Genomic DNA, 19,365 nt, shown 5'->3' with positions numbered 1-19,365 from the left:
ACAAAGAATCAGAAACTGTAAACCATAGAGTGTCATTGCACTCTATGCACTCGTTGCACTCTAAAGCACAGTTGCTTTTTCAAAAGCTGCAAAAATAGCTTAGCCAGCCCCCTGGAGCTACCATCAATGCTTTTTACCTTTTTCCATGTTTCCTCCTCAAACAATTATTGCTGAGAGTGACAGAACATAATCAGCTCCTGTCATTCCCAAGGGGACTTGCTCCATTGTAATTCCAAGTGTAATTCCTAGCTGCTTTAGGCTGTGGGCACCTCTAAGAGGTGGGCTCTGGATCCAGTTCAGAGTCATGTTGTGCCCAGACTGAATCAGGCAAATCTGAGTTTGGCAGATTCTCCCCACCCTCATCTCTAGTTAAGCAACAATGTACACATGCAATATTAAAACCAGTTAATCTGTTCCCTAATATCAGAAAAATCCCATTACATTCCTCTTGAGAGGTGATATAGCCATTACAGATCAGGGAGAGAGAAAAAGCCTTTATTTTCTGTTTGACAAAGATCTCCCTGTGCAGGTGCTGCTTTCAGATACGTTCTTTGCTCTGCCTGTTTGCTGCATTTCCTCAACTTCCTCAACTGAACTTCTCCTTAGCTCTGCAGTCCTTTCACGGATATCTCGGTCATCTCCATCCCCTTCCTTCCCCCTTTTACAGCCTTTGCTTGTCTGCGGTTTGCATTCTGGGAATGGACCTCAGATCACATCTCTCTGCAAGGTCCTGGAGCTGGTGAAGTTATGGCCCGAGGGGAGTGGCTTGTCCAAAATTTGCTGCTGCTAAATCGCATCCGAGGCCTCCGCCTTCACTTGCTTACAAGCTAGCAGAGGAAACAAGCCACGTGCATTTTCCAGTGGTCTGAACATCTGAAAGCAGCAGCACACTCCACAGAGTGCGGGTGAGTTGTCAACATTTGCCCTCCACACCCATTTTCAGCTCTGATAGATTTGAGTCTTTTCGCACAGTGATGTGTATTTTGATCAAGTGTTTGATGTAGAATTTCCTTTTCCTGCTTCAGGAAGCCATCTGTATAGGCCAGGAAATGTTTTTTTTTTAAATTATTATAATGACATGCTAATGCACCTTACAGTGAGGCTGACATGGGAGCAGAACGCCATGCAAAAGAAACAAATTAAAATCATCGTGGTGGGACCTAACTCTCCTTGAGGACTCTGTTGGACGTAAGTGCTTTATCATGGCCAAATCAGGCCATCATATTCTCCAGGTGTCTTTCTACACCCCAGGCACTGCGCTTTCTTTCTTTTTTAAGCAAGTCTCCTGCCCCCTTAGAAAGAAAGTTATGAAACAAAATGTGCAGGTACCCTTTTAAGTCATTTCTGTGAAATGAACAGGCCTGCCTACTCCCACCTCTGTTTGTAGCAAACAAGTGAAGTCAGTGCTGTGATTGATAAATTAGTTGTTTGGTTCTGCTGTTTCGCCATCCCCTTTAATGCACTTTTCTTGCTTCTGTCTTATTTTCTAGGCAGAATTATCGTGTGAAAATACAATCATGGGAAAAACTTCACCATGACTGTATTCTCTCTGATTTTGCATTATGCCATCCTCCCATGGCAGTCATTTTGTGACTGGCGTGCCCCCCCCTGAACTCTCTCAAAATTTAAGAAGTGCCCCCTGGTCCAAAATAGTTGGCGACCCCTACTATACTGATACTGGTCCCTAGTAAATCCATTTTCCTATTTTTTGCTTTGGGAGAATATGTTCAGGTTCTCTTTTAGAAGTTGTATTTGAGCATCCTGGCATATTTCAGGTTTCAGCCTTGTTCCCCCCCCCCCCCGAGGTTGATTCACAGAGTTGAAAGGGATTCCAAATGTTATATCCAGTTTCTCCTTTAAAAATCCCTAACATTTGGAGGCAGTATTTCCCACTCTTGAACATCTTATACCATCAGGAAATTCTTCCTAACGTTTAGCCCACATACTCTTTCTTGCAATTTGTTCCGTAGAATCATAGAATTGTAGAGTTGGGATGGATCCTCAGGGTCATCTAGTCTAACCCCTGTGATGCAGCAATCCATCTTAAGCATCCCTGACAGATGGCCATCCAATCTCTACTAAAAAACTTCCAATGAAGGAGAGCCTACCACCTTCTGAGGTAACCCATTCCACTGTTGAATGGCTCTTACTATCAGAAAACTCTTCCTGATGTTTAGTCAGAATCTCCTTTCTTGTCATTTGAACCCATGGTTCAGGCCCTCCCCTCTGGAGCAGAAGAAAAGAAGTTTGCTCCACCTTCCATGTGACATCCCTTCAGATAGTTGAAGATGGCAATCATATCACCTCTCAATCTCCTCTTTTCTAGTTGGTTCTGGTCTTATTATTCTTTGGAGCAACAAATTTGCTTCATCTTGTTGGCAAGACCCCTTCAGATGTGTGAAGATGGCTCTAATTTTGCCTCTTAATTGCCTCTTCACCAGGCTAAGCATAACCAACTCCTCCAACCTTTCCACATAGGCCTCCACAATTCTACTTTCTTTGCATCCCAGGTTTTTGGAGGTCTGGACCACTTCTGGCTTTTGAGGCCCCTAGCCATAATAAATGCAGCCACAGAAAATTGAAGGTGCATTAAGGCGAAATAAGGCACACACAAAAAAAAAGAAATAAAGGAAAAAATGAGTCATAATTCTTTTCTTTTTTTTAACAAGTGCATTTCAAGTCTTTTTTCTGTGAAATGCAGTTATTAATGAGGAAAGCTCGCTTTCGTACAGCGTCACAGTTGAGGTTAAGCATATGACAAAATCTGTATCAGTTAACAAAAAAAGTGTGGTCTTTTTTTACTAGATTGCATCTCTTATTTGCTTAGATTTGCAGTTCTGAGCTGAGAATGTGTGTCACAATTTGATCTACTGTGGATAAAAGCAAGTTCTGGAACTTATCAAATGCCACAATGTCTCTTTTGAGCCCGAGTCCCTGCACCATGCTAATGTTGCCTTCCTCGTGTCATGTTTGTGGGCACCTTGATGCTAGAACATAGGCACACCACTGCCCACACAGGGACACAAAAATTCCATTGTGTAGATTGCTTACCTCCCACCCCCTTAGCATAACTGCATGCCCAGCCACAATATGTGCTTGATTGTTTAAGTATTAGGCTTATAGGCTGCTCTATCCGAAGGCCCCAATTTGGTTTTCACACATTTATAAGCTTTCTTCTTTCGTTTTCTTTATCCTGCCCAAACCGGCTTCAAATGCCTTTTTCAGGTCCCTTGCAATTTGGGTTTCCTCTGAATGGTTTAATTTGACTCTTCCAAGTGACTCTTCCAAGATCCTTTTCATCCAGGGTCTACAGTTTCTGGCTGGCCATGTTGGCCAAGCCAAAAAATAAAGTCACCAACATCCAGGTTGCCAAGTCACCCAGCTTTTCCTGAGGGGAAGGCCTGAGAGGCTAGGAGTGGGCAATGTTGGGCACCATTCCCCTAAGGTGCACAGGATGCTCTCAGGCAGGAAGTATCCAGCACTCTGAAGAGGCAAGACCAGTAGAGAGGAGGGTTGCCAGTTTAGCCATGCATGGTTAGGGCTTTCCATATTTGCCATGTAGTTGCCAAACAGTCCCCATCCTTCCTTCCAGCTTCAGAGCTGGAGGCGGTGAAGGGATTTGCCAAGCAGCTGCTTGAATGATCCTGCTCTCCTCTGTGGCTAAGTGATGGCACCATCCTCGCCATGGCAAGTGTATTTGTTGAAGGCCGCTTTTTGACTCCAGCAGCAGCCTTTAAACTTTTCAGATGCGGGGCCCACTGGTAGCCCAAACATGCATTTGCAGACCCAGTTTTTAATTTTTTCGCCATATATTTAATGTTATTTGTCATATTTTATCCTGTTTTAAATGCAGTCCAGAAGAGTCTGGAAAGGGGGTTTCTTCTTCTTCTTGTCTTGCACCTTCCAAATATACAAATGTGCCCGTAACCTTGCTCTACCTCATTTCAGTTTCTTCTTCACATTGTAAACAGCTCCCAGCCATTTGTGGTGTTTGGGGACCTGCGCTACATTTCCGGCAATACAGAGATGGGCACAGGATTTTGCCTTTTTCTCTTTGCATGCGCAGTTTTTATGGACCAGATACCAGGTAGGAAAGATGTCTTATTAGGGGCTAGGAGGTGGGCAACCCTGATTTCCTAAGAGAGAGTTGTGCGTCAGGGAGACCCAGGGGTGCCACACTTCATTCTTTCCATATGGCATAGCCATCAAATTAACATCCTTCTGTATTTTCCTTGTGGTTCTCCCATGAGGAAAGGTTATAGCTTTGGGGACTTTTAAGTTCAGAGAAAAGGGGAGTAAGAGGCAACATGATAGGAGTGTATAAGATAATGCATAGAGAAAGGGGAGAGTGGGAAGTGTTTCCTCCCTCTCTCATCACGCTTCAACCCGTGGACATCCAATGAAGCTGATTGTTGAAAGGGTCAGGACACAGAAAAGGAAGTCCTTCACATAGTGCACAGTTAAACTCACTCCCAGAGGATGCAGGGATGGCCACAAATTTGGCTGGCTTTAAAAGAGGATGAGACAAATTAATGGAGAAGCCTATCAATGGCTACTAGCCATGATGGCTATGCTCTGCCTCTGAATAGCAGTTGCTGGAAACCACAGGAGGAGAGAGGGCTCCTGTGCTCAAATCCTGCTTGCAGGTTTTCCAAGGGCATCTGGTTGGCCACTGTGAGAACAGGATGCTGGACTAGGTGTGACACTGGCCTGATCCAGCAGGTTCTTCTTATGTCCTTATGGAATCCTAATTTTCCAAGGTCCACATTTATGTGTCCCTTCTCCCTGTGCATGGTGTGGGACTCACTGGTCTGTGTTGTTGCTGGAGGTGATGTGGGCACTCTTTGATTCGTTCATGGTGGGAGTATGTGCTGTTTCCTCTATACTGATGGCCTGTCTTTCCCTCGCTGTTGCTAAGGGGCAGCACCCAGCGGGAAAGCAACCAGGCTGTCCTTGGATCTTGGTGCGAAGAGTGATGTGGAGAAAGCCATGAGAATATTTGAGAGGCACCTGAAAGAAGGATGTGTCTCTGAAAGGAAGGAGCTGATGAGGTAAGTTCCGATCTCAGATACCAATGTTTCTTTCCCTCAGCAAATGCAGTGGGAAAGTCCTAACTCCACCCAGACACAACCCAGACCCCATCTGCATGATACATTAAAAGCAGTATTGTACCACAGTCATGACTTTCCCCAGAGAATCCTGGGTATTGTAGTTTGTTAAGAATGCTGAGAATGTTAGGCCATCTCTATTTCTCTCAGACAGCTACAATTTCCAAAGTGCCCTGAGAAGAAATGGGGTTGGGGGTTAAACGACTCTGAGGAGGAGGGAAAACATGACCAGCATCTTAAGCTCTTTTGAGGAAAGGTGTAAGAGGAATGTAATGAGATAAGTATGTAAATAATCCTCACAATCTGTGGCATTGAGGCCCTTGGCAGCTCTGTGTTTCCAAGTGGAACCCTTAAGCATTTACACACTTTCTCTCAACAATTCTCCACTTTCAGAGCCAAAGAAAATTTGGAGAAGACCCTGCTGCAAACCAGTCTCCTGACAGAGAATCTCACTGTTGTGCATGACAATATTCAAACATTAATATTCAGGATAAATCTTAGCGATTTCAGAGGACTGAATGTCAGCAGCGACAGCTTAATGGTTAGTATTTCCCCCCCTATCTTCACACCCTGCTGCTGATTCTTGCTATCTAGAATGAATACCCAGCAGAGACACACAGAGTGGTAGACATGCTTTGAAAATGCACCAAGTTTTGACTGGGGCTGTGAACACACTAACCCACCTGTAGCGCAAAGACACAGTTTTTCCTCAATCCAGACTCAAGCATGCTCAACCTCAGTGTGCAATCCTGCTGCCCACAGTGCTAGGTGTGGTTATGTGATATGTGCTTGAAAATCATCCCCTTGGTTAGATTGCCCCTGTCTTTCCCTCCCCGCCCATCCCCCAGGCGGAGAAGGAAGACGGAAGTGGCAATTGCAATCTTGGTACAATGTCTCTGGGCAGGTGTGGATGGGCTCCTATTGCTGGAACCACCTATATTTGTGTTCAAATGGCTGATTTTAAGGAAAGGGGTCAGGACTAGCCCAGGACATTTTGCTGCTAGAGGCAAAAGCCCCTGCACAGTCCCCCACCTCCTGCTCCTTGCTACCACCTGGCACCCAACACTTGCCACTGCTGGGTGCTCAACACTGCTGCTCAGTGCGTACCACTTCCTGCTCCTCAACTCTGGCAGCACGCTCATGGGCAGCAGTGGCCTCCTCCTCTACTCACTCCCAGTGGTGTAGCATGGGTTGCCAGCCCCCAAGGCTGTGCAGAGGTGGGTACAGTGGGTGGGAGAAAAATGTGGGATGTAAATGCAATTTTTTTAAAAAATGCATTGGAAGGTGGTGGACTCTCCTTCCTTGGAGGGAAATGGACAGAGTACACATGTGCATTCAACTGCCTATCGGCGTCTGCATGACCCAAGAGATCACAGCCATATAGATAAGAAAAGAAGAGACATTCCGTTGTCTGGAAAGGTCACTTCCTGGTTTGCATGGAGAAGTCGTTTTCAACAGAGCCTAGTGATGGAAGCTCACAGCTGTATTGAGGCAGCTCCCGGGGGTTGAAATTTTGCACCCCTTAACAATTTTGTGCCTGGAGCAACCACCCCTGTGCCCCCCTTGCTACACCACCGCTCCTTCCTTCCTTCCTTCGAACTCTACATTTCTATGATTCTGCTCTATTAATTCTCCTACATTATTTTCCATTGTCCTGGCTGGCTTCCTTTCTGCATGGCTCTTGGTATGCCAGGAATGCGAATATGTTCACAAAACCATGCAGAGAAGAACTTCAGTGAAAGGTCAAAGTTGGCCCTGTTTGCTTTCAGTTGGATGCCATTCCCAACCGCGGAGAACATTGTCTGGCTTTGACAGCCTCCAAACAGATTGATTTTAAGAATATTTGAGCAAGTGATTTGCTGTGGGCTTTTCTTCAAATGCTCCTTTTGGAAGTGAAATGAGACCCCGGTGATGTGTTGCTATTATTTCACAGCTTCCCTTCACGTACGTTCCTTGCTCATTGGATGATGACCCTCCAGCATGACTGCTCTGTCACTTTTTCATTAACCTGCCCTCCAGAATGCAGTCCTGGGTATTTGTGTCCTGCAGATCAGGTTCAAGAATGTGGACAAATAGCCTCAGTTTGCAATTAATTAATTAATTAATGGAAAAGGGCCTCATTACATGATCCTCACAGCAACATGCAACAGGAAAAACAGTTGGCTGCTTTTTAAAATTTATTTTATCCATAGATATACCTCGGGAGGTAGTGCACTCTCCTTCATTGGAAGTTTTTAAACAGAGGTTGGATGGCCACATGTCAGGAATTATTTAGCTGTGATTCCTGCATTGCAGGGGGTTAGATGATCCTAGATGACCCTCAGGGCGTCTTTCAACTCTGCAGTTTTATGATTCTATCAGTTGTGATGAGTTTCTACCAGTTATTGAACGCTTATTTGCCCAGGCATTCCTTGGTCTTCCATGCTAGTTCTAACAAGCCCCAGTTCCTGTAGTTACAAATTTCTGTTTTCATTGTTCTTACTATTTATCGCAAACTGTTTTGACATTATTTATTTTTTTAAATGGAGGGTGGCATATAAATGCTTTTGAATGAAAAATGTGTACATGTCTGTTTTGCTCTGAGCAGCGCAATACCTCAGTGAAGAACCAAACCCAACATGCCATGCATTTCCCCGCTGAGCTAGCGAAGAGAGCCCAGGGCACAGCTGCAAAGGAGATGCGGCTCACCTGCATTTACCTGAAAACATCTTGCTTCTTCCAGGTTGGCACTCCCTGGAACTTGAGGTTTGGTTAATGGGGTGGTGGAGGTGGAGACTGGGCCCAGACAGTGGCCACGTACACTCCGAAAAGGATCATGGGAAAGCCAGCCTAATTTGTGCTACACTGCGGACATCCACACTTATCGTTTGCCCTGCTCTTTCCAGGCACAGGTTCATGCTTAAAAACTCTGTGTCTGAGGGGGGTTTTCTTGTTTTTTGTTTCGCCCCCAGCTTTCCCCTCAAAAACCCGCTCTTTAAAGCTCGTCAGAGCTGATTGAGCTTTAAAGAGTGGATTTTCATGGGGAAAACTCTGGGGCAATAAAACTCTGCTGAGACATGGAACTTTTCAGCTCAGACAGTGCCTACAGAGTAGAGGAAAGGTAAGCCAATTCATGTGACTCTTTCTGGCTCATTTTAATGACCCTCTTATCTTACATATCCTTGCCTCTGACCTCTCCTTGTCTACCATCGGCATCTGAAGATCACCTGCTCTGTCACTGCATTCTCTGGCGCCCTGCAAATCCCATCACCACCCGTCAACACAGCTGTGGTCCCGAGTGTGTTGGGGAGGGCTTCCCTGTTGACTCCACCCGTTCTCCCTTGCTGGCTCTTACACAATGTCAACTCTCTCTCTCTTTTTAATCCTTTACATCTCTTCTCAAAAGCCCCCTTCCCACAGAAACTTGGGTGCAACTACTGTCGCTATGCCTTGCTGTGACTAAGGTGGTGTATACATTGTACCTTCACAGCCTATTCAAAGCACATTCTTTTCTCTCAGAGAATTCTGGGCACTGTGGTTAACCCTTCGCAGTTACAATTCCCAGCAGCTCTAGCAAACTGCAGTGCCCAGAATTCTCTGAGGGAAAGGAATGTGCTTTAAAGGTTTACAGACAGTGACTATTTTATGCACCTCCAATTCACACCCAATCACCAACACATGGGCCCCTTTGGACCTGGAAGAAGGCAGAATGGGTGGCCTCATGAGTGTATGTACAAAGCCTAGGTTTACTTGAATATCATGGCAGTCATCACAAATGAGTCCCCCTGTTCACCACTGCATCCATTTCCTCACACTTCCTTTGTTGTCTCCTTGCCACAGATTCCCAGCGGCTTCCCTCCCTTTTCATCTTTTCCACCTGTAAAGGACAGGGGTGGGGAAAGCCAGGTCTGTTGGCAGCAACCACCCTGAGGTGCCTGGAGTGCCTTAAAGCAGTTGTTCCCAATGGAGTGGACTGCTCTGCTGCTGATCAACTCTACTGACTGAACAGGGGAGGGACTGTGAGGAGGGGTGTTTAAAGACTCCCTCCCCAGTGATCCCATGCCAAGTCTTTTCCACTTTTTATCTTATAGGACAGAAAGAACCACACCTTGCTGAATGATGACATCTTAGGGGCCACCTTTGGGAATATCAGCATTACTCAACTCATTCAACCGGTGGAGATCAGGTTTTGGCACAACCATACGCTGGTGAGTTGTGCTGTGGCCACAGCTGTCACCCAGTAAGCGTTTATCCTGTGCCGGACAGTGTGTAGTCAGTGTGGTGCCCTCCAGGTTTTGGAATCACTGTACAGCTGGTGGAATACAGTACAGCTGGCGCTGTGCTGTGTTTATTGTATGTGTATGTTTTTAATAGAACCCATATGGTGTTTTTAATTCTATTAATGTTTATTTGTTTTTTAATGATAAAAAGGGTGGGGTATTATTATTATTATTTTGCTATTCTTATTTATCTGTGAGCTGCCTTGAATCCCTGTCAGGGGAAAAGGTGGGTTACAAATAAATCAACAGCAACAACTCCCTGCAATGCAGCAATCAGATTTGTCAGACTCCGCCTCCCATCAGTCCCAATAGCCAATTGGCAGGTATGATGAGAACTGCAGGCCAACAGTGCATGGGAGACATCCCATTAGCTGCCCCTGCCTTCCTCTTACCAGCTCCTGAGAGAATGAAGCAAAGCTTTTCTGCAAAAAGCAGTTGGGAGGGCAGTGAGGCTGCAGCTCCAACATTGCAGCAAAGCAGAGGGGAACCTTCAGCCAGGCTTCCCCACTTGGCCTGTGAGGCTGTTTTGACCCTGCCATGACCACTTGCCCTGTACCTGACATCAAATGTGGGGCAGCTAAAGGTGTGGCTGGGCCAAAAGGAGGATTTGAAGGCACCAACAACTGGGGGGGGGCTGCAAAGCCCTGTGCACAGCATAACATGCCTGACCTCCAAAACTACATTGTTCCACCATACAAGACAGGCTAATTCAGGGAGATGTAGCTATACTCTGCACCCGCAGTCAGAGGCAATAATGCTTCTGGATTCCAGAGGCTGGAAACTGCTCATGTGCTCACGTCCTGCTTCTAGGCACCTGGTTCATCACTATAAGAACAGGGTGCTGGGCTAGATGGGCTACTGGCCTGATCCAGCAGGCTCCTTATGTTCCAGTGTTCATTTACCTGGATGATCAAGCCATGATCTCCAGTTGCGCTTCACCAATAGTGTTGTATTTCTTAAATCCTATAGTCCTTAATAATTTTTGAGGAGGGGCAGTTTTGCTGAGGAAGCCCTTCTGCAGAGGAAGGCACATGCTTCTGGTTTCTCCCTTTTTACATTCCAATGCAGGACATGAGGAAAACAGGAGAAAGTTTAAGAGTTGGTTGCTGTGCAAAGCACAGGCCATGGTTGAGCATTCCTATATTTTAGCTGTAAAGAGGGGGCAAATAATATTATTATTATATTATTGTTTTTATTATTAGCTCTGTCTGACTGAGGAGGGCAGGAATTGTGTTGCTGGGCATCACCATCTGCCTGACAAGCACCCTTCAGTCGCACTGAAGGAATTCTGCCCTAGAGGTAGGAAAGTGTTTTCATCAACTTGTCTCTGTTCCCTTCTAGGCCAATGCCAGCGTGGCCTGTGTTTTTTGGCTGGAAGGAACAGGTAAGGCCAGAATTTGCCTCTTATCCATCCTCTTCCCTTCCTATTTCCACACCAGTGGTTTACAAACTAACAAAAGCAGCATATAAGCAAGGGAAAGGAACACATGCAAGTATTATTATTTTTTTAAAAAAGCTGTGATACTGTTGCTTTGATAATCCTGAATGGAACAGTTCACAGGATTGGACGCATCAGCCTTAATTAGGACCAAATTAGAGGAGACTCCATTCACACAATTAGCCAATGTGTGAATGGTTTTTTTTAAAACAACAACATGGGGAGATGAAGGTGGGACACTGTAATCCTTTGCCTCTTGCACTGACCCTGATTTGGATTTAAAATCCCCCCCATTGTTTTGGAAGGAAACCTCTCATTTGTGCCAGTCGAAATGCCCTCTTTCCCTAATGCAAATAGCAGGCATGGGGTGCCTGACCTCTGACTTAGGACTACAGCAGGGGACAAAGCCCTCCTCTCCTTTCTGCTTGGGTCCTTCTATGGATTCTACACACATGTGCCCCTCCTTCACATCCTGCTGCCTGCTTTTTAAAAAAGGATGCATGCAATTTCTTGTTGTGTCAGTGGCCCCTTGTCTAGTTTGGCCCTTGTTCCTGCTGCTTTCTGAGTGTGGTTGGGTTTCTCCCATTTGGCAGAAGAGGGCAGCATGGGGAGCTGGAGCCAGGAAGGCTGCACAACTAACATCAACTGGGAGGGCATGGTTCTGTGCCAGTGCAACCACCTCACCTACTTTGCTGTCCTTGTGGTAAGTGTGGGGCTCTCTTGTGGCCCAGCTCCTCTCTCTGGGCTGCAACACTTCAGGCAGCTGATGTGGGGTTGGTGGGGGAGCAGAGACAGGCTCCTAGGACTGAACTTTCCTCCATGAAAACATGTCTCTTGCACCTAGAAAACTAGCCTGTTGGGGAGAATACATATCCATTTCATCTGAATTCCTTCTGTTTTCGTCTTTGCATCCTCTTCCTTCTCTGCTCATTCAGCAAATCTCCCCAACTACTCTGGATGAATCTCTGCTGGCTCCTCTGACCTATATCACCAACATAGGCTGCAGTATCTCTGCTTTTGCATGCCTGCTCACTATCTTTTTCTACATTTTATCGCGGTAAGTACAGCGCTCCTTCAGTCAATACCTAAGAAAGTTTCTTCCTGGATTAAAGGCAGGCAATATTTTTAAAAATAAGATCTGATAGTGGTTTAGGAGTGCATTTTGGTTCCTGTGGTATAAACACTTCTGTCAAATACGTAGTGCAGGTTTTTGAAACATTGCAAATACCTGCAGCACCTGTCTGACCTGACGGAAGAGGGGATGACTGTGTGGACCATGAGTAATGGTCGCTCCCTCAAGCCTCTGAAAAACTATTGTCTGCTTCCAGCCCCAGACTATGAAGAATAAAATTATAGTTGTTTGGGGTTCTTCCATGCCGGTTTTGGTAGTGTGGGATTTCATAGCTGTTTTGAAAACTTCAGCATCTCTTCATAAAATGATTCTGTAAACAAATTTATGGATACGTGATTGACAAAAACATTCCTCTTTGAAAATATTATCCCAGCCTCTGCTTGCCACTAGGGGTAGCTGTTGCTCCATTGAAAGTATCTGCATAACATTGTACACATAATTTGTTGTTGGCATCGGTCTGTCTCCAGAGTCAGTGGAGTGCGCCTCTGGGGGTGAAGTCAAACTGCTGAGTTAGCAGCACTGAACTGTTCTCCCTGGGGCACAAGCCTAGGCAATGTGTATGGAGTCCTGGGCTACCCAGATGACAAGACCCCTCTGTTGGCTTTGCTGATGCAGTCCAAAGGAAAGCAGAGCAATACATTTGGCACCAGCTTGGTTGCAGGAGTTGCTGGAAGGAGACATACAAGGCGCCATCCAACTGTCTTAGGGACTCCCCTCTAGATTTGTGTAGATGGTTCCCCTCATATGCATGCAAACACTCTCTTTTTAAAATTTTTGTTTATTACATTTATATCCCACCCTTCCTCCCAAAGGAAGGACACCTTGATCAAGATCTGGTCTGTAGATTCCTCCTTCTGTATTTAACTCACCCCATGAGATCTAGTAACTTGACCTTTTTTTAAAAAAAAAAACACCCCTCAAAATCCTTACGATTTTAAGACTGCAATTATATGCACACGTTCCCGAGAGTAGGTCTCGTTGAACTCAGGAGATACACATCACATTCTGCTGTAAAGGATGCAAAGATCTCATGCCTAAAGCCACTTCCACAGCCTTGAGATCCCATTAAGTACTAGAAAGAGTATACCAGCACAGTGTCTGCCCTGTCTTTTACTGAGTCAGCAAAACTCAGTTTACTGAGTCAGCAAAACTCTCCAGTTTATATTCCATTTTAACACCTTTTTGCAGGAAAATCCAGCATGATTCCACAACAAAGATCCACATGAACCTTCTGGGAGCCCTCTTCCTTCTCAACGTGTCCTTCCTGGGCAGCAGCTTCCAAGCATCAGCCAGCCTTTCGTGGCCGTGCACAGCCACAGCCGCTTTCCTCCATTACTCTCTGCTCTGCTGCCTGACCTGGATGGCCATCGAAGGCTTCCACCTCTACCTGCTTGTGATCCGAGTCTACAACTCATACATCATGCGCTACCTCCTTAAACTGTGTTCAGTTGGCTGGGGTGAGGATCAATATGATTTTTTTCTGTTATGCTTACAACAGCAAACGAAACATTAAAACAGCAATGTGTGCAGGCTTCCCCCATAATATACACCAGGCTTCCTCAACCTTGGCCCTCCAGATCTTTTGAGACTACAATTCCCATCATCCCTGACCACTGCTCCTGCTAGCTAGGGATCATGGGAGTTGTAGGCCAAAAACATCCAGAGGGCTGAGGTTGAGGAAGCCTGATATACACATTTGTATTTGCCTATGTTGCTTGGAGAACTGGATCACAAAATTCAAAGAAGTGCAAATTTTGAAGTCTTGCTGTGTTTCAGCTTGTGCATTGCTTCAGGAAGTGTGAATTAGGTAGGTTTGCAGAAAAAATGAGAACCTATTAATTTTTGCCCTGTGCTTCCCTGAACATGAAATCTGGGCATGACCTTCTGCTTTGCATTCGACTGAAGCGTCTAGGCCTGCACTAGGTGGCCCCTTTCTTGTTTAAGGTGGCAGCTTGAGGATGGAAATCTATGCCACACCTACAAGGAAGATTTAGCATTTTACCCTAGAATACACTTTTTGAATGCCTTTTGTCCTAAAACACACTTAAAAAGAGAGAAAAAAAACCACATTTTAACTTCAAGTATGGATTTTGGTGTATTGTTTGAGGCAAGAACTGCCTCATAAAATTCAGAGAAGTGTGAAAACTGAAGGATAACCGTGTATTAGTCTGGAAAGTGTGGATCAGGTTGGCTGAGTTAACTCCTTCATCCTTGGTTTACCCAGAGATACTCTGGCATATAACTCCTCCATCCTGACTTAGCTGGCACCCAGCTGGCTGAGCTGAGCCTACCAGGTCTTAAGCCGGGACATTTACCAGCCCTGCTACAACATACAATGTTGCCAGATTCTCCACAGCGGTGTTCAAAATTCATCGGATGATGATCTGAGCCACAAACTAGATTTAGTGAACACTCACATCAGAGTGCTCTCTAAATTGAAAGCTGTAGTCTTTTATATACTAACCTTCCACATCTGTTTAATGCTCCTAGCCCTTCTTTTAGAGTCTTTTAGTTTCGTTTAGATTCTTATCGTCTTTTAAATATACCTTCTGTTTTAATACTTTTTAGATTTAATACTTTTTAGATTTCCCCATCCTACTTATGCAGGTCTATGGCCATAATAAAGATTTGATTGATTGAGCTGGCACAAGCGTTCTGTGGGTGTAGCAGGGGCGTGGCTAGAGGGGTGGGAGACTTAGGCTGGATCCTAAGCCCATTCATCTCGGCCACATGACCTGGCAACCCCATGTAAGTTAAACCAGCAGAAAGGGTGGTGTAACCCAAACACTATTTTCAAGGCTTGTTTCCCCCACCCAGCATTAGCCCTGCTGCTGAGCAGAGTTTGGATCTGGTGTAACTTTAGCCTGGTTTAATTTACATTGGCCTTGAGCATCTCTTATGGCTACAGACATTGAAATGACATTATTTATTCCGGGCATAGGCTGTGTAGCAGGAGATCTGGATAGGCTTGAGCTCTGTAGAACATGCAACGAGTGTGCCTTTTATCTTGTATGTGTGGTTGTGCTTAGGACGGCAGTGCTCATGAATCTTCTTTGTGCCTTTACCACTGTGCATTCTTGGATCCAACAGGGTTCCCTGGCTTAGCAGTGGTGATCATCTTCCTGAGCAACAGCCAAATTTATGGCCGCTATGGTATCAAAACCAGCTCTGCTCACCGCAACAGTACCATGTGAGTTTCAGGGCGGGGTGCGGGGTGGACCAATGGTCTTGGTAGCAAATTATTTCATTATGTGGGTATTGTTGATTTATGTAGTGCCATCAGTGAGTGGGCTGCTTTATTTCAGGGGTCAGCAAACGTTTTCACCAGGGGGCTGGTCCACTGTCCCTCAGACCTTGTGGGGGGCTGGACTATATTTTGGAGGGTGGGGGAGACCGAATTCCTATACCCCACAAATAACCCAGAGATGCATTTTAAATAAAAGGGCACATTCTACTCATATAAAAACATGCTGATTCCCGGAACGTCCGTGGGCCAGATTTAGAAGGCGATTGGGCTGGATCCAGCCCCCGGACCTTAGTTTGCCTACCCATTCTTTATTTAGTAACACCAGGTTTCTGCCTCACAAAGCTTACAATCTGAGAGGAAGTGATGAGGAGAGGGAAGGGAGAAGCAAAAGTGATGGAATTCATGTGAGTAAATATAGCAGTCTTATCCTACTTGGGGGTTTCCAGATGTTTAGGCTGCTATCATTCCCAGCCACATATCTAGTGGGGAAATGCAGTTATGAGCACTTAGGCTTAGTTTCACTTGCAGTGCCTCTGTGGTGACCCTCCCCTGCTGCTCTGCCCCCCCCTCCAAAGCTCCAGGTTCAGGAGGAGGGCTGGAGCTCATCTGCACTTTAGAGCCTCTGTCAGCACCTACCTCAGTTGTGCAGTTGTTGCAGTATGTGCCTGAACCCACCCCTACAAGAGCTTTGGGGTCTTTTGCTGGAGTTATGACGTCCATCCTTTTATGAATATGTGTCTGCCCTTGACTCTATGCCCTCGAGAAGTTCTTACAAACAAAGGAATAAAGAAAGAACGAATGAAAGTGACAGAATATATAAGTGCTGCTTGTGACGGTAAAATTGCAATTTAAGCAGGCAGCAGATCCCACAACAACTTGCACATACCTTGATCTAAAGAGTGGAAAAATCCCTAACCATTTTCAATATGGGCCTGGCAATTTTGCCAGAGAACCCATACTAATAGTAAGTCAAGCAATAGTGTTTTGTTTTGTTTTGTTTTGTTTTGTGTATGTGTAGAGAGAGAGTGAGCAAGAGAGAAAGAAAAGAGGATACCTGTCCTTAAGCATGTGTGTGTTCGTTCCTTGTGTGTGCTGAATAAAGATCCTAATTCAAACTAGGAGAGCCATGATAGCCAGCTAACTACTGAAAATATGGAGTCCCTCCCATCTTCCATTCTATATCATTGTTGCGGCATCCTTTATGGTGCCCCTGAGGCTCTGTGCCCAGTTGTGACTGAAACGGTTGCACTCCCCTAAATCTGCTTCTTCTCAACCCTACCTGGAGATACTGGGGTTTGAACACAGGACCTTCTGCACTGTAGCCTCCTCCTGTGAGGGCTGTGGGAAGCGTTGGGGCTAATCTCCTCTTGTATTCTTTCCCCCCACCCATATGAAAAGAAGAAAGAGAACCTGGAAGTGTCTCATTGAGTTCTCTCCTCCTGCAGGTGCTGGGTCACTTCTCCCACAGTGCATTACTTCAACCTGATTTACTGCAGTGGCACCATAGTCTTCAATATGGCTGTCTTGACCTTGGTGGTTTGGAGGCTCAGGCAGCTCCGAGCCAGTCCTCGGCAGGGGAAAGAGCATTCCTGTAAGGACATGGTGACAGTTCTGGGGCTGACTTGCCTCCTGGGTGCCACCTGGGCGTCGGTTTTCTTCTCCTTCGGGGTGCTCTCGGTCCCACAGATCTTCCTGTTCACTGTCCTCAACTCACTTCAAGGTTTGTGAGCTCAGCATTTTGCTGGGAGCCAATGCTTCTCTCCCTTAATGCTTTCCAATTTGCAGCCCCTCCAAGCCTACTGAAGCTGCTCTCTTTGCTCACAGGGCTTTTCATCTGCCTCTGGTACTGCACCTTGAGGTCCCATTCGCAGGACAACATCTCAACGGGCTCTCGTTTATCTCGTTCATCTCAGTGACTGCAGCATCACATGACTGGCGAAGCCTTGGAACAAAAGGATGCCCAAATTCTGGAAATTTAGTGGGCGTTGCCTTCCAAAAGGGAATCTTCATAGGAGGAGGAAGGAAGGCAAGTATATCCATGTGGTCTAAATCAGGGATTGGGAATCTGTTGCCCTCTAGATGTTGTTGGACTCCAACTCCCATGAGCCTCAGCCAGCATGGCCAATGCCAAGGATGATGGAACTTGTAGTCCAGAAACAGAGCCAGAGTGGTGTAGTGGTCAGTGTGCTGGACAAGGACCTGGGAGAACCAGGGTTCAAATCTCCACTCAGTCATGAAGCTCACTGGGTGACCTTGGACTGTTCACTGCCCCTCAGCCTAACAGGGTTGTTGTGAGGAGAAAATGGGGAGGAGAAGTAAGTGCACAACCTTGAACTCCTTGCAGGAAAGGTGAGATAAATACATAATCAATCGATAAATACCTGGAGGGTCACAGTTTCTCAATCCCTGATCTAAATCCTACATAGCTGCAGGGGACACTTGTCTTGGCTCTCACTGTCAGCTGAAGAATTCAGACTCAAAGCTTGGTTTCCACCAAAGAAACATAAATCAGAGTGGTACAAAATCAAGGCAACAGTTGAAAGGTTCAGTAGTTATGCAAAAGGGTTAGAAATATGGGCAAGCACACGCTTAAGATGTTGATCCAACAGGTGACATGGCCCCTGCACCAAGTTTTTGAAGGACGGGGTGGGCACAGTCTTTAGCATGGTAAACAGGTGGAGTCTCAAGACCAGGCAAGCAAACAGGCATTCCTCCGGGTGGCTTGAGCCCATGGGGCAGAAATGACACATCTCCAGTTTGGTGGATGGAGCAGCAGAGGGTCAGTTACAAATCCATCCCCATCCACACTGTGAGAGTAAAAGGATGGTCATTGCATACAGCTGACATAAGACACCCACCTGGAGGCACTCCATCTCTGCTTCATGACCTTTCCCCTCTTCACCCTGCTTTGAACTGCAATGAACCTATGCACAAATGCCATCTTTTCCAGCAGCACACACTTATTTGTAGAGTGTTGGGGTTGTCTCATGAGTTTGTGCCATTGCTCAGGCAAGATGCATCAGAGTCACTGAAGCATTTCCTATCCTCAGAGCTCCTTCCTGTAAATTTCTTACCCAATGAAGTTAGTGTTGACATTGTTGAATACATGCTCCAGTGAGCTAGCAGGAAATGTCAAATGGCAGAAGGAGGAGATTATGAAGGCTGATACTCTGCAACCTGGTATGGGGTGCTACTGAAAAATGGTGAACACAGGAAAAAAATGTGTTTGTTTGCTGAATCCCATATTGTACTCACCACATCAGACTTCCACCCTCCAACTTGTAGCATGCTTCTCTCTCTTTGTCCTACCTGTATGTAGGATTTGCAGGCAGGCAGCATCCTTATATAGGACTGGAGAGGGTGGCAAGCCTGAGGCCACCCTGGGAGTTCACAGAAAAGGTGAGGTTTGAATGAAGGACATCCTCATTTGCAGCCAGGAGAGCCTGATCTGACTCTGTATAAGGCAGATTCCTATGTTCCTATAGGAAAGATTTGTCATGATTGCCAAAAAGTAAACCATCTAGCTGAAGGCTGCACTGCAGATAATGTGTAGACTTCAACTCCTGTGCCTGCTTTGAGCTGGACAGTTTTCTTATCTCTGCTTACTTTTATATCTGACTTGACTTCCTTTCGTTCCTTGTCTGCTCTATTAGTGATATCAGCAAAAATGTTCTCACTTCAGACTTCCAGTAAAGCAAAACGAGTGCTATGTAAGCTGATTTAAAAGGACAAGCCTATTTTAGTAACTTCTTGAAATCTTCTTTCAATTTTTGTAATCTTCCAATATATTTGAGGAAGTAACTCTCCTTCTCATTGTGTGCCAACTACTGTAGAAATGTTTTGCACTTTGTACAATGTTCAGAGCACCAATGGCACAGATGTTCAAGGTGACTCTCCTGACATGCATATCAGAAAAATAAAGTGATGCCGCTGGCATATGTTTCAAATGATTATTTTGTGTTCTGATTTCCACAATATTACCAATGCTTAACACATAGCAAAATGTAAAAGGGAACAAATTCCAGTTTGCAAGTTGGATGGAGAAAGAGAGAAAGAGAGAAAGAGAGAAAGAGAGAAAGAGAGAAAGAGAGAAAGAGAGAAAGAAAGAAAGAAAGAAAGAAAGAAAGAAAGAGGATCTACAGTATATTCAGAGGATGGGAGTGGTCAGGTAGAAAGAGGGG

General features: G+C 45.6%; 1 protein-coding gene across 5 annotated transcripts; it reads left to right on the top strand.

The window, feature by feature from the left end:
- The first annotated feature begins 375 nt into the window (after positions 1-375).
- On the top strand, positions 376-19,135 carry ADGRG5 (adhesion G protein-coupled receptor G5). 5 transcript variants are annotated; one of them, XM_082229455.1, is made up of 15 exons: positions 376-905; positions 1,098-1,188; positions 2,511-2,636; positions 3,972-4,087; positions 4,919-5,051; positions 5,502-5,649; positions 7,696-7,830; positions 9,179-9,295; positions 10,709-10,751; positions 11,399-11,508; positions 11,741-11,862; positions 13,126-13,394; positions 15,028-15,127; positions 16,630-16,904; positions 17,009-19,135. In XM_082229455.1, exons 4-15 carry the CDS (start codon positions 4,027-4,029, stop codon positions 17,098-17,100), a joined length of 1,605 nt encoding a protein of 534 aa, XP_082085581.1. In that variant the 5' UTR covers positions 376-905; positions 1,098-1,188; positions 2,511-2,636; positions 3,972-4,026; the 3' UTR covers positions 17,101-19,135. The 5 variants fall into 5 exon arrangements, with proteins under 5 accessions (XP_082085581.1, XP_082085582.1, XP_082085583.1 ...); XM_082229456.1 differs by lacking the exon at positions 2,511-2,636; XM_082229457.1 differs by lacking the exon at positions 2,511-2,636 and having other exon boundaries at positions 3,949-4,087.
- Positions 19,136-19,365: the final 230 nt, after the last annotated feature.

This window comes from Podarcis vaucheri, assembly GCF_965113315.1.
Source record: "Podarcis vaucheri genome assembly, chromosome: 7".
Classification (NCBI taxonomy): domain Eukaryota; kingdom Metazoa; phylum Chordata; class Lepidosauria; order Squamata; family Lacertidae; genus Podarcis; species Podarcis vaucheri.
The sequence above is the reverse complement of the archived record's forward strand: the minus strand, read 5'-3'. Positions and strand labels throughout refer to the sequence as shown.

Excerpts from the sequence above, each read along its gene's own strand:
- ADGRG5 (XM_082229458.1), top strand. The coding sequence starts at position 4,027 with ATGGGCACAGGATTTTGCCTTTTTCTCTTTGCATGCGCAGTTTTTATG. Across the intron at positions 11,863-13,125 it reads TTTTTCTACATTTTATCGCG|GAAAATCCAGCATGATTCCA; the intron begins GTAAGTACAGCG and ends ACCTTTTTGCAG. Across the intron at positions 13,395-15,027 it reads ACTGTGTTCAGTTGGCTGGG|GGTTCCCTGGCTTAGCAGTG; the intron begins GTGAGGATCAAT and ends TGGATCCAACAG.